The sequence below is a fragment of the Peromyscus maniculatus genome, chromosome 22 (genome assembly GCF_049852395.1).
Source record: "Peromyscus maniculatus bairdii isolate BWxNUB_F1_BW_parent chromosome 22, HU_Pman_BW_mat_3.1, whole genome shotgun sequence".
In the NCBI taxonomy this organism is placed as follows: Eukaryota; Metazoa; Chordata; class Mammalia; order Rodentia; family Cricetidae; genus Peromyscus; species Peromyscus maniculatus.
In genome coordinates this window covers 18265338-18279975 of record NC_134873.1, presented here as the reverse complement: position 1 = coordinate 18279975, position 14638 = coordinate 18265338, and the positions used below count along the sequence as shown (strand labels likewise).

Here is a 14638-nt window from a genome sequence, read left to right as displayed (position 1 = left end):
GAATAGAAATCCTACCCATGACACTATCTTCATTGTGAATGCTCTACGTAAAACACCTGGCACTCTGACTTGATTTACTATGAGTGCAACTGCCTCCTTCCTAAATTATCCTTCTATTCCTCCTGTAATGTCACTTCAATCCCACTGACATCCTCTGCTGTGTCCAGTATTTCAGGACTTCCTACCAACTGGACCCAGGAATATGTATTCTGGTCAATAGACAGGAGTCTGCGACAGATCTTCCAACATCTGGATAATGCAAGGTCAGGAAACAGAGTTACTAGGCAGGGGACAGAGGGGGGTGAGAGAGAAGAAAGAGTAAAGGAAGGAGGTAAAGGAAAAAGTTAGTTTGAGGAGCAGTGGAGAACTATTTTGTGAGCTTTATTTATTTTATGTTTTATCTGTAAGTATGTGTACCACGTGCATGCTTGGTGCCCACAGAGAGCAGAAGAGGGTATAAGATCCCCCAGTACTGGAGTTACAGATGTTTGTGGCCTACCATGTGGATGTTGGGATTCAAACTTGGGTCCCCTGGAAGAGCAGTCACTCAGTCACTGCTCTTAACTGCTGAGCTATTTCTCTAGGCCTCACTGTGTAAATATATATATATGTATGTATGTATATGTATATGTATATATATATAAAAAATTCATTTGTATTTTTGTGCATGGGTGCCACATCATGTATGTGGCAGTCAGAGGACAAGCCACAGGAGTCAGTTCTCTCCTTCCAACATGTGAGTCTTAGGGCTCAAACTCAGGCCAAGCCAAGCACAGGTGTGTGTGTGTGTGTGTGTGTGTGTGTGTGTGTGTGTGTGTATGTGTGTGTGTGCTGTGTAAAACTTTGGTGTCATTTCTGGGAGCCATCCACCTTGTGTTGTGAGGTAGAGTCACTCTCTGGGACTCACTGATTATTCTTGGCTGTCCAGTGAGGCCCAGGGCATCTACTTGTCTCTGCTTGCCCGGCACTGGGGCACTGTGTTCTTTTCTTTTCCTGTGGGCTCTAGGGAGGGAACTCAGCTTCTCTATTGGTATACCATGTACGCTACTGACGGACTCGTCTCCTCTGCTCTTGGTGGAGGAATTCTTTACATAAATAATTGATGTTTGTGAATGCAATCCCTCTTTTTCCTCATCTCTCCCTTAGACCAGAAATATTTTGGGTTTGAAATAGCCGCTCCCTTCCTTCTCTCTAATTTCCCTCCTGATTCCAAAGAAAATGAAAACATTTCTCTTTGTTTCTCAGATCAACGCTTATGGAGCTGAATGTTTCAGAATCCCGAGATGTGACTTCTTCCTCCGTCTCTGATGTTGTGCTTCAGGAGGCTGTCCCACCCAGCTGTTACTGTAAAAAGGGAAAGCCTTCTACTGACTACAGCATGTCCTCTGCATCATCCAACAACAGCTCCAGCCTGTCTTATCTTCCAATGTTTCATGAAGGAACAGTTTGGCAATTGCAGAGCGATAGTGGATCTGTTTCCTCCCAGAAGGAACCATCTATGCCCAGGAGCCATGGCACAGCCCTGCCTACTTCTCGGCTGACAGATCCTGAGAAATCAGCTCTTTCTCCGAATCTGGCACTTCTTCCTCCCTTACAAGCTCAAACTTCCTTCATTAGCTCTATTTTAGAATCCTTAGGTCCTTGTGAGCAAGAGAAAACAAAAGATAAGGGAAAGACTCATTTTCAATCAAATCATGGGTCAGATTCTGATTTGGATGAGAGGCCAGGACCCCTGGTAGGGGCTCCACTCCAGCTCTCTCCTTTGATCAGAGGAGAACTGGAAGGACATATGTCTCAGAAGGTTTCTACTTTGCAACAAGAAGTGGTGCCTCTGCCCGTGAAGAAATCCTGGAACATACTCAATCATTTGATGGATGTACAAGGAGTCCCTGAAGAAGAGCTCCCGAAAACTCAGTTACCTACACTCATTCCTCAGAGTGCTGACCAAAATACCAACACATCTCCAGATCCTCCATCATTTCATCTCCACATGAACATTGGGGTGAATTCTGAAGTCCATAGGATGGAAGCAATCATTTCACAGCCATTTCCCTCAAACAGGCAGTCACAACCCCAGGATGACCGCCAAGAACTTAGATATAATCCTTTAGTAACATCAACAGGCACTCCATCTCCCAGAAATTTAGGGGTAAACATAATTCAGGAAGAACAAGCTTTAGTGAAAAAGGATTCAAAGCATGTGTTAGAGCTGAATATAGAGCAGAGGGTCATAGGTCTTCCAGAAAAAAGGGTACAGACACAAAAGGCACAACTAACTAATGTGGAGCTGACACCCAAGATACCACCTTCAGCCACTGACAGCATAAAGGTCACACCACTGGCCTTGCTTCAGGTTATGGACTTAATGGGAATAAACCCAGAACGACAGTTGGAGGTGATAGACTCTGTGGGGTTTTCCCCACAGCCACCAAATCAAGCAGAAACAGTGAGTATAACTCCTCAGCCATTGAATGAAGTAATTGAACCGATAGAAGTAACCCATCATCAGGATCAAACCACGGGATTAAAGAGCATGGCCTCAAGACTGAGTCAAGTCACAGATGACATGAAGGTAACTCCTGTGGCATTGTTTCATGTCACAGATTCCATGGGGATGATTGACAAATTAAGTCCACATGGCATAGAACCAGTAGGAATAGCCCCAGAGCCACAATACCAAGTCATGGAATCACTGAAGACAGATACATTGCATAACTATCAAGCCATAAGACCAGGAAGTGTAAGTCTAGGGCCACAGCAGACAGTTGTGGAAGCTGTGGAAATGGTTCCCCAGCCTCAACATAAAGACATGGGAACACTGACCATGACCTTGGGGTCACAGAATCAAGCCACAAAACACATCAGGATTACTCCCAGTCCAGTACATCAAAATGCAATGGAAATTAGCTCAAGTGCACTGCCTGAAGCCACTGAAGATACAATAGTGTCTCCAGTGGCAAAACAAGCCATGGATTTTATGCAGATGATTCCACTAGGACAGCCACACATTACTAAATCTAGGGCTTTGATCCGAGGCTCACAGCCTCCAGCTGAAAATTTGACCCCAGTGTCAGCTCAACCAGATGTTCCGACTACTACTGTCCCAGTAGGAACTGTAGAATCTAGAAGCGTACCTCCACAGCCACCATCTAAAGTCCTGGAAACATCAGGAATGACAGATGACCTACTACCATCAGGTCAGTCCCTGCATGTTCTAAAGGTGACCCCACTAGTCCAGGCATCTCCCACAGAAATGATCACACCACTACAAATTGTAGAGCCTCAAATCAAAGAGGCTCTGGAATTGCCTTCTGGATTACAGGGTCAAGTTGGAGTCTCCGTGGGGACTATGCCACAATCTCGAGGCACAGAGTGTGTGTCACTGACTCTAGGACTGTCTCATCAGGTCACAGACCCTTCAGAGTTCACCCCATGGCACCAAGACTTAAACTGTTCAGAGGTGAGCCCAAGGCAAAGTCACAACATGACAGAAACTATGGGGTTGAATTGGCCACAAGTGAAGGATCCTATGGAGACACCACAGTCACATCATCAAAGAATGGAATCCACGAGAACAATCCCAGCACCACCAGATCAAGGTGCAGTACCTATAGGAAGGGGCCAAAAGCATCAAGTTCCAGAAGCTGAAGTAGGGCCAGTCATACCACTGCTTCAGGAAATGGAATATTTGGGGGGGAGCACAATCCCACAGCATAAGGTTAGGGATTCAGTGGACTCACCCCCAGAACTACAGAAGGTAAAATCTGAGCACCTAATCCCAGATCCAAGATTGCAAAGTATGAAATCTGTGGACATAACCACAGATTTAGTCCCAGAAATGGAAAAATATGGACCACCAACCTCAACAGTGGTATGTATAGATTTGGCCCCAGAACTGCATCAGCAGAATATGCAATATGAGGAATTAACCCCCATACCACAACTGCAAAGTGAGACATCTGTGCCATCGGCCCCTGAGTCTCAGTTTCAACATGTGAAATCTGGCCAACTGACAGTTGAACCACAACTCCAAAACAAAAAGTCTGCTGGATTGGCCCCAGGTCCACAGTTGCACAGTAATATATCAGTACATTTGATTTCTGATTCTCAGTTTCAAGGTATGGGAGAAGCTCTTTCAGCCCTATCACAGGAGATACAAGGAGATATAAAATTGGTGGAGTTGACTCCAAGACCATCACTTGAAGATATAAAATCTGTGAACTTAGCCCCAGAACCATGTTCACAAATCACTGGCTCTGATAAGATAGCCTCTGTACCACTGCTTGAGGATACAAAGACTCCATATGTAGAAGGTAGGAGTCTACTTCCTGAGGCACAGGTGGAGAGTATGGAAGTTGGTGAACTGATCCCAAGCACACACTTTTATGCAACAAAATCTTTAGAAGCGACCCCCAAACCAAGTTATCATTTCCTAGAATCTGAAGGACTGACCCTACAGCATCCATCCTCAGAAACAAGGGTGACCTCTGAACCTTGCCAGCAGGTAGAAGAATCTGCTCCGTTGCCACAATCATCATTGGGGATGAGTCCAGCACCATTGAGCCAGACCTCAGAATCTGTGGAGATGAGCTCACCACCACTCCAAGAGACTCTTGAACATGGGACCCAAGTTGTAAAAGAGATGGAAGAGACTCCAGAAACAGGAAGTGCAGTTAAAGATACTCTGGATTTGCTACTAGATTCAGAAGTGCAAACTATGACCTCAGGAGTGATTGCCCCAGAGCCACAGCCCCCAGATGTGAAGTTTGTTCAGGTGACCCTAGAACCAGGTTTAGGAGTTACTAACCCACCAGAACGAACTCTGAAACCAGAAGATGAAGACACAGAGACCTTCAGATTGACATTCTCTAAAGTTGATGATACCCAGGGAACCATCATAGACCTATATTCAGAAGTGAGATCTCTGGAGTTTAGTCTAGAACCAGGAGTGCAAGGTGAGAAATCAGAGTCCTTTGCCCAGAATTTGAAGTCTGCAGAAGTAATCACCGAACCACCTGTACAAGTTGTAGAACCTGCAGGACGAACTACAGGACCCAAACCACATATTAAAGATGTGATCCCAAGGCCACAGGTCCAGAAAGTAAAGTCTAGGCAAATGGATAGAGAATCACAGTTGCAAAAGGAGAACTCTGTAAATGTAACACAACCTTCATCTGCAGGAGAGGTAGATCCTGAAAAGACAAAACCAGAGCCACGTCTACAAAGTTTATCACTGAAGGAACAGATTGAGGGGACACAGTCCCCAAATGTGAAATCTGTGGATTTAAATCTAGGCCCACAGCAGCTAAGTGTCAAATCAGAATTGATTCCAGGGCCCAAATTGCAAAGTGTCCAGTTTCCAATGTTATATCAAGGGCTACTTCTTCAAGGGGAAAAACCAGTAAATTTCATGCCAGGCCCCCCACATTATGGTGTGAAATCTCATGATGAAATACCGTGTTCTCTGGGGCAAGAAACCAGATCATCAGATTTTATCCTTGGGCCAAAGCTTCCAGAACCACAGCCACAACCACAACCACAACCACGACCGCAACCTGGGAAGCCGGTAGACGTAAATGTAAGACCATGCTTGCATCATGTGAGATTCTCTGATGCGATCCCAGAGCCCAAGTACCAAGGTTCCAAATGTGTACAGTTCATGCCAGGTGTTCAGCTTCAAGATAGGAAGCCTCGGGCATTGATGCCAGAATCGTTTTTGCCATTAAGCCAAGAGACACAGGTTGAAGATAAGAAGCTTGTGTTGCCTCAGGAACTATCAGAGTTTTGCAGCATGAAACGCCCAATCCCAGCCTCTGAACTGCAACATCCAAGAGTGATAGCTAAGCCGGTCAATCCAGGACTGTGGCACCAAGATACCAAATTTTCTGAGTTGGCTTCTAGGCAGAAATATGAAATAGTCAAATATGGGGAGCAAACCCCAGGATTATTGTCTCATGGTATAAGTCCTATGGCTCCAGAGTTAGGGATACATGATCCCAAATCAGCAAAGGTGACTCCAGGCCTACAAGATACAAGGCAGGTGAGTTTTAATTCAGGGCCATGGCTGCAAGATGTCAAATTTTTTGATGTAATTCCAGGAACTCACCCTCAAGGTGTGAAGACTTCAGAGTTAAACTCAGGGTCACAGTTAGAGTGTATACAAATATTTGAGTTGATTACACAGCCAGAGAGGCAAGGGATGAAGCCAGAGTTAATAGTACAGGAGCCAGCCTTTAAAGATATAAAATATGTCACAAAGAATCTAGTACCAAACTTTGAAGGCAAAATGTCTTATAAACTAGCATCTGAACCACAGATACCAAATGCAGAATCAAAGAAATTGACTCCTGGGAAACACTTAGCAGGTGCAGATCATTCTGGGTTGATCAGAAGAGCACAGGCACAAGGTGTAGAATCTTCTACATTGATCCACAGACAGCATTTGGGACATATAAAACCAGTAGAGAAGATCACAGCCTCAAGGCAAGAAGAGTTAACACCAGGGCCACATTTGGACGATGTCAAATCTATGGAGTTAAGGTCAAAGTCAGAGCTGGGGAAAATCATATCTATGCTGGCAACCCCGGGGAAACAAGCAGGAGATAAGGACATGAGGAGCTGCCTCCGGGCTCCACCTTGAAAGGTTTAAAATCTGAGTTACCACCTTCAGAACCACAGTTAGAAGACAGGAAATCTGCAGTTTTAACTCTAGGACAATGTCCAGAGAGGATAAAATCTACAGTGATATCCCCAAGTAGTTCCCAGTCAGATGGTATGAAATCTGTGAAGTTGATCCCAGGTTCAAGAATTCAGGATTTGAAAACTGTGGGGTGGGTTGAACCAAAGAAGCAAGGGAAGAGTCCCGGGACTTTTGCACCAGGGATGCTGTTTCAAGATAAGCCTATGGAGGTGTTGCAAGAGCCTCATCAACACAATGTAAAAGCCAAGGAACTGACTTCACGGCCACAAACACAAGATAGCAAACGTGATTGTCTCATGTCTGAAGCAGCAAAGTCTAAAACCTGTGAATAAAGCCAAAACACAACGATCCAAGGAGTAAGATTCATGGATTTAGTCTCTACACAACAGTATCAAGGGAGGGCACCCATGGATTTAACTCTTGAGGCTGGACAGGATGAAGACATAAGCTCATCAGGGTGGAAAGGTGGGATGTTCGACCAGCTCAACAAACAGTTGGAGTCAGAAGATATGCTCTCTATGGGGTCAGATCAGGAACCCAAACCTGCAGGTAGAAAACCCATAGAGCTCAGCTCTAAACTACAATGTAAAGATGCACCCTCATTTGAATTGGCTCCTGAACCAGTTGTTCATAATGTAAAAGCTCAAGAGGTCCAATATGGGCCACAGGTACTAAGTGTGAAACCTTGTCTATTGACCCCAGAATCAGAGGTGTACCATGTGAAAGCCTTGGAGCCAATGTTAGAGCCACTGCTTCAGGATGGGAGAACTGTGGCACTAAATACAGAACCACAAAGTGCAAGTACAAAATCTGTTCAGTGGATACCAGTATCTGAGTTTCAAAGGGAGAAATGTATAGGGTCAAACTTTAGGTTACAGTCTCAAAGTGCCAGCCCTACAGAATGGAAGCCGTCTACACAACGGAGAGGTGGGAGGTCATCTGATTTGACTGTCAGGTCAATAATTCAAGGAGAAAAATCCGGAGAGTCTCATCTTGAGTCACAGTTACAGCAAGTAAAAAACTCTCCGTTAGCACTAGGGCTGCAGAAAACCAAAACTTTTAACTTAACTTCCAAGCCACAGCCTCAAGGGATCAAAACTGATCAGCTAAACAAAGAGACACAGGTAGAAAGTATAAGATCCATCCAATGGATACTAAGACCTGAATTCCACGGTGTGACATTTTTACGATTAAATAGTGGGTCACCATCTCCAGATGTCAAATCTACAGAACGGAAGCCATCCATACAACTGGAAGGTGGGAAGACATCAGAGATGGCTCTAGGGCCAAAACCTCAAGGAAAAAAATCCGTGGATTTTAACCTTGGGCCACAAGTACAGTGTGTGAAGACCACTGAGTTGTCCCCAGGACCAGAGCTACAAGAAGGGGAAAACATCACATCAACCTCAGAGCTACAGTCTCAGTGTGGAAAAACTGTGGCATTACATCAGGGACCACCGCTTGAAAATACAAAATCTGTTCTTTGGATACCACTGTCTGACTGTCAAGTTAATAAATCTACACTGAATCTTAGGTTACCACCTCAAGATGTCACAGCTAAAGAGTTAAAACCCTCAGTACAACTAGATGTGAAGACATCCGATGAGTTGACTACAAGGCCGAAGTCACAAGGTAAACAACCTTCAGGGTCAACCCAGGAACATCAGCCTCAGAGGTCCAAAACTATTGATTTTAATTCTGAGCAAAAGTTTAGAAATACAAAAGCATGTGACCCAACCTTAAGGTCAAAGATCAATAATATAAAATTGACATTCAAACCCAGGTTTTGCTTAGAAGACAGGAGCTCTCTTGTATTGAACCCTGGAATACAGCCTCAATTCCTTAGGGTCATCCTCAAGACAAAGCCTCAAACTGAGACACCTTTAGTGTTTAAACAAGAGTCACAGTCCTCAGAAGTAAAATATGGGGCAATAAGCCAAAGGCCACAATCACAAAACAATGTAGAGTTGAAATGTGGAAAATCTTCTGAGTTGGCACTTCAGACAAAGCCTCAAAGTATGAAATCTCAGAAGAGCTCTAGGCCCCAGTTTCGACATGCAAACTGTTCTGACTTGACACCTGAAATAGAGTCCTAAAATATGAAATGTACTAAGTTAAGTCACAGCTCACAGTTGAAAGGTAAACCATGTATTGGTTAGTTACGGGTACCAAAACTCGACCTGTCAAACTAGACTGTAAACCTGGGCCACAGTGGCAAGATATAAATCTAACTCATTTCTGAGGACAAAGCCTCAAGAAATGGAAATGGAAGACTGGGAATCAGGCCCAGTTTCCTGCCTTAATGAAGCCGGAGTCTTCTCTCAAGATACTTTACAATAGGGAAGACGCTGTTTCCAGTGATCAGAGTAAAGACTCACAGAGTGAATCACAGACAAGGCCTTCTGACTCTCACCACTCCCTCAAAGCAAGTCGTTCTTCCCAGGCCAAGAGGGATATTTCAGAACAGCTCCATCTGCTAAAAGATCTACAGCTAAAAATAGCAGCAAAACTCTTAGAGAGTCAAGTGCCCCACAATGTCCCTCCTCCTTTCTCATCAGGTCTTGTCCTGAAATATCCCATCTGCTTGCAGTGTGGCCGATGTTCAGGAATTAATTGCTGTTATAAGTTACAGTCTGCTTTTGGTCCATATCTTCTCATCTACCCACAGATCCACCTTTTAAGCACCCCTGAAGGCCATGGTGAGATTCGGCTGCATCTTGGCTTTAGACTGAGAACTGGGAAAAGACCTCAAGTCTCAAAGCATCGTGGAAGAAAAAGAGCAGATGCATGGAAGAGCACTACATCACCATCACGAAGGAAAGCTAAAATCTATCCTCCAGCTTCCAAGAGTCCAACCACTCCAAGAGATTTCCAGGCCTGATCTTTCCAGGCTCCAGCTTCTGTCCAAGTGCACATTAGAAAAAAGCAATTGGAAAGCCATGGTGTGGTCAGCAAGACAGATGCCGAAGACTCTGAGCACCGTGAATTCCGTCAGGTTCACTCTGTATCCGAGAATGGCTTTGAAAGTGATCAGGAAGAAAAATGGTCGAAATCAAGCCTCAAAAAGACCTTTGGCTTAAAATATCCAATGAAGGAAACCATCAAGGGACTTAAAACACAAAACACAAAGCTCTACAAGAATAGTGGAACCCCAGAAGAGAGTCTTTTTAGAATAATGTGTCCATCACGAAGCAAGAGTGTTGAAACCGTTCAAACAAGCACTGTTTCTTCGAAGAGACAAGCTAAGAAATCCTCCCAGTCCACATTATTCCAGCTGCTTTTCCAGGGCCTAAGGCAATGCAGGGAGGAGGGTCTTGGACCTGCCTCAACTGAATATACCAGGGTCTGCTGACTCCCTATGAGAGACCTTGCCTTGGAAGAGGTGGGAATGGGGAATGGATTGGGTAGAAGGCCTGGGGGGGGCGGGAGGAGAGAGGGATCTGTAGTTGCTATATAAAATGAATAGAAAACTTTTTAATAAAAAAAAATTGTGGCTTTTACAGAAGCCTGAGGACAGGACAAGGCCAGACAATTTGTGGTCAACCAAATACTTGCACCCCAAACAAAAAGCCAAGGATTATTGTTTAGCAGGGGATAGCAAAGGAGCCAGCACACCAGTTGCCCAGCAAAGGTCAGCAGGTGTGAACCCTAAGCAAGAAGACAGATTGTAGGGAACTGGTTGTTGGAATTCCTGGCCACTCCCCAGCTAAGTGACTGCACACATGCATATCAGTAGCCGAGTAAGGGGCCTTGCACCCTACGAAGTCCCAACGCAGTGTGAGCATGAATGTGCAGGTGAATCCTTAAGAACCAGTACAGGCTCCTCCTCTTCCTCTTCTTCATCTTCTCCCCCCATCTCTCTCGCTGCACATCTTCCACAGGCCTGGTCACATTGTTTCCTGTCTCCCCCTTTTTAATAAAACTCTTACTGGGTTTTGTCATGCCTTGTGGCTGTTCTTGTATGGCTGTTCTTGTAACAGGGCGCTGACTCCACCGCATTAGAGCTAACATTGGCTGCGTGATGAAGCAAGCCCTCCAGGCGCTCTGTGCCCGGGAACTTGTGCCAAGGTTTTGCTCCATCTACGACTGCTCATTTTTTTTCCTTTGCCTGGCCCAGGACTGCTCTGCACAACCCTGCCTCTCCAATTGGTGAGTGTGTCCTTGCACTCACTCCCTGGCCATTGTCCCAGGTACATCCTGAGATATAGTTCTAGCTGCCGAACCCCGGAGGTCCTCGGGCTGCATAAACTCCGGCCCTTACCTCCATCTTGAAGGGTGAGGTAACTTGTGCTGATTCACAGATCCTTCTCCAACCTCAGGGATACCCAGGACTAGAGTCTGATCCTGTTTCTTTATTTCAATTTTTTTATTTTTTATTTCTCTCAGCTGCAGTCATAGGACATAAGGCTTCCTCCTCTTGGTCTCACTCCTCCTCTGAGAAATGCCTTAAATATACCAATAAATATGGCCACACAATGACTGCTTGGACCCCGATATTTCACGTGAATTATCCACCTTCTGCCAGCAAATGGGCAAATGAAAAGTTACCTTATCCCCAAGCTTTCTACCTATGCTCTGACCCCTCCTCCTTCCCCATTTCTGATTCTGTGCCACATGCAACCACTTCTGCTGTCTGACTTCTGCTCTGCTCTCCGGTATCGGGTGGGCTCTCCAGTGTCAGGGGGCCACTTCTGCCCAACTCTGGCTCTCACCTTAACTCCTCCCACTCTCTTCCTCTCACACTCTCAAGCTGCTCTGAGAAGCACAGACAGGTCTGGAAGCAGGCGAGGACACATGCAAATGAGTTCACATCACATTGGGAGTGTAAAGCCCAGTTTACAACCTGCCTCCCGGCGGCAAAAAAAAACAAAAAACAAAACATAATTCAAGAAACAGAATAAAACCTGTCTTGGCTGGGCGGTGGTGGCGCACGCCTTTAATCCCAGCACTCAGGAGGCAGAGGCAGGCGGATCTCTGTGAGTTCAAGGCCAGCCTGGGCTACTAAGTGAGTTCCAGGAAAGGTGCAAAGCTACACAGAGAAAACCTGTCTCGGGGGGGAAAAAAAAAAAAAAAAACCAACCTGTCTCATGTCTCCCAGAGCTTCCTGGCATCAGGGCTAACTTAAGCATCTGGAGAGGAGGCCCCTGACCCCAAAGGCAGAGTCTCAGCTGTGGCATTTTAAGGTACTATGGGAGAGATGAGAAAGCCCGTGAACAGGATTGCCAAACGCTGGCACATACTATTCACGTGGCTGCATAGAGGCTTTCTAGTCCCTGTTTTAAATGTGTGGTAAAAAAAAAAAAAAAAAAAAAAAAAAAAAAAAAAAGGCCAGGCAGGCTAGTGCGTGCCCTGTGGGGGGCCATCAGTTGAGCCTTGTTTGAAGTGGCACCAAGAGGAACACTAGTGAGCTGATGGCCTTCGTGCACCTCGTGGCATGGGAACATCAGACCAAAACCTCTTAGGCGTGGCCATGGGCTCACAGGGAACCTGAGATAGCCATTACAGCATGGGGCGATCCATTCCTTCCTCTTGGACACTGAGCCACTTACTCAGTCCTGAGGGAGTTTTTGGGGTCCCACCTCTCCTTCTCATTTCCCTAATGTTGGGCTAGGGAGACAACCTTACCCACCTCACCAGACCCCACCACTTAACTGTATTTTCAAGGGTCTTCCTCTCACCCAGAGATTTTCAGTTGTGCCAACCTGCCCTATGCCCCTAATGGGAAGAGATTTTCTAGCTAAGAAAGGAGCTTTATTTCACTTGCTCCCCATTTGCCTCATTCCATACCTGTCAGCAGGGCCTCCTCATGCACAGTGACATAGACAGGGTCTCTCTCTCTCTCTCTCTCTCTCTCTCTCTCTCTCTCTCTCTCTCTCTCTCTCTCCCTCTTTCCTCTCTCTAAGTTCTAGAGGACACCAGGATGCACTGCCTTGCCACCAGTTCCAGAACAATGAGGTCCAACCCACAAGCTTTTCCTTCCTGGTTCCCTCTAATTAACTACTGGGCTAATTGTTACAGGGCCACCATAGAGCTGGAGGACGAGAACCACCAGATATATCCAGGCAGTAAGGAACAGTAACAGTCAAAGGGTATTTACACCCCAGACTCAAAAGGGTTTGGACTCTGCAAAGAAACAGACTTTAATATAACAATCCATTACTGTTAAATGCCCTCAGCAATCGATCACCTGTGTCTCCTGGATGCTAAACTAATAAAGGAAATAGGTGCCTTAAAATCTGTCTCAGATGGGCTGGAAAGATGGCTCAGAGGTTAAGAGCACTGACTGCTCTTCCAGAGGTCCTGAGTTCAATTCCCAGCAACCACATGGTGGCTCAGAACCATCTGTAATGAGATCTGGCGCCCTCCTCTGTATACATAATAAATAAATAAATCTTAGAAAAAAAAAAAGAAATTAAAGATGCTATTGTATGAATCGTTTCTTGAAAAAAAAAATCTGTCTCAGATAAGGCATACCTCAGGTAAAAATTAAAAGCATGTTCCAAATCTCTCTCTCTATCTCCCTCTCTCTTTCTCTCTCTCTCACTAACACCAACCAATATCCAATATAGCAGAGTACTAAACATTGTAGCATCATGGCCACCAGCTTAAGATTTTAAATTTCCCATGGATGCTTCTTAATATGTTTAAAAATTCTTCTGAGCTCCAGAGAATCCACCTGGACAGGTCAGCAAGCTCCGGAGCCAGCTTGAATCCACCTGGACAGCACCTTGCCAGACAATTCCAAAGCAGCAGAGGACAATCCATTACCCCCAGGACGGTTGGCTACTTCAGAAGCTCCCTACCCCCCAAGAGTTAACGGACGCCCACCAAGTCAGCTGGAAGCAGTTCTCGGGAGACACAGCACCCCTATTTCTGTTCACCCACCATTTTTTATAACAAGCAAAGAGCTTGGAATGTTGGAATTCCTGGCTAAATGACTGCCCATGCAGTTCAGTAGCCAAGTAAGGGGCCTTATGTCCTACGTAATCTGTGTGCTGTGTGATCACGTAATTTGTGCACAGTGTGATCATGCAATCTATGTGCATGCATGGCTTAGCTCCGTAAGCCCATGCGCATGTGCAGGAGAGTCCTTAAGACACCGGTCACAGACTCCTCCTTCCTCCTCTCTCTCTGCATGTGTCTTCCACAGGCCTGAGCACCCCTTTCTGTCTTCTTCCCCTAATCTATTAAGAATGGGTTCTGTCATACCTCGTGACTTTTCTCGCATGGTAACAGCGCTGCTAACATTGCACTGCCACCACTTTTAAAACCAACCATCCCTGCTCCTTGTAAGTCACCACTCACCCACGCTCTTGTTAGTGACCCCAATACAAAACTCATTGGTTCATCAAATTGGACATTGGTTTCAAAATGAGGGGACTATTGAGGGTCTGGACTCCCATAGTCCCGATACCTGACTCCACGAACAGATTTAAATGTTTAGGTACTCGGCGGGGGTGGGGGGTGGGGGTGGGGTGGATGGGGTGGGTGGGGTGGGTGGGGGATATGGGACTGATAAGTAAGGTTTGGAGCATATCCAGGGAGAGAGGTATGGCTTCACAGAGGGTTGCCCAGTTAGAGGCTCGACTCTTCCAGAGGTACGATTTTGGGAGACTTCTGGAGTATCAGCTACAATCAGTCTTCACTGAAGGATGCTGCAGATCCCAGGGCCACCAACTGCCCCCCTCCCATTTGGAACGGCGAGTAGCCATGAATTACCCCCACCCCAAACTGTCAGAATGAGTCTGAAGAGAAACAGCTTCTGGGGGTTGGGGATTTAGCTCAGTGGTAGAGCGCTTGCCTAGAAAGCACAAGGCCCTGGGTTAGGTCCTCAGCTCTGGGAGGTGTGCGTTGGGGGGGCGGGGGCGAGAAACATCCTCTGATAGAAGTTACAGGGCACAGGCTTAAGACAGAAGGCATTCCGGTCAGTTTACAGGC

The 14638-nt window shown here is 45.9% G+C and overlaps 2 protein-coding genes and 1 long non-coding RNA gene across 6 annotated transcripts in view; 2 read left to right on the top strand and 1 right to left on the bottom strand.

The window, feature by feature from the left end:
* LOC143270181 (uncharacterized) overlaps positions 1–10222 on the top strand; it is a 69795-nt gene extending 59573 nt beyond the window's left edge. For both annotated transcript variants that reach the window (XM_076559124.1, XM_076559123.1), the window contains 2 exons: positions 168–263; positions 1246–10222. In XM_076559124.1, the coding sequence (XP_076415239.1) occupies positions 168–263; positions 1246–6640 (5491 nt within the window). In that variant the 3' untranslated portion in view covers positions 6641–10222. The remainder of the gene's footprint in view (positions 1–167; positions 264–1245) is intronic.
* Positions 1–14638, top strand: part of LOC143270188 (putative Polycomb group protein ASXL2) — a 287604-nt gene that overhangs the window by 167646 nt on the left and 105320 nt on the right. The window lies entirely within an intron of this gene.
* Positions 1–14638, bottom strand: part of LOC143270196 (uncharacterized) — a 38317-nt gene that overhangs the window by 12347 nt on the left and 11332 nt on the right. The gene's annotated exons all lie outside the window — the stretch shown is intronic.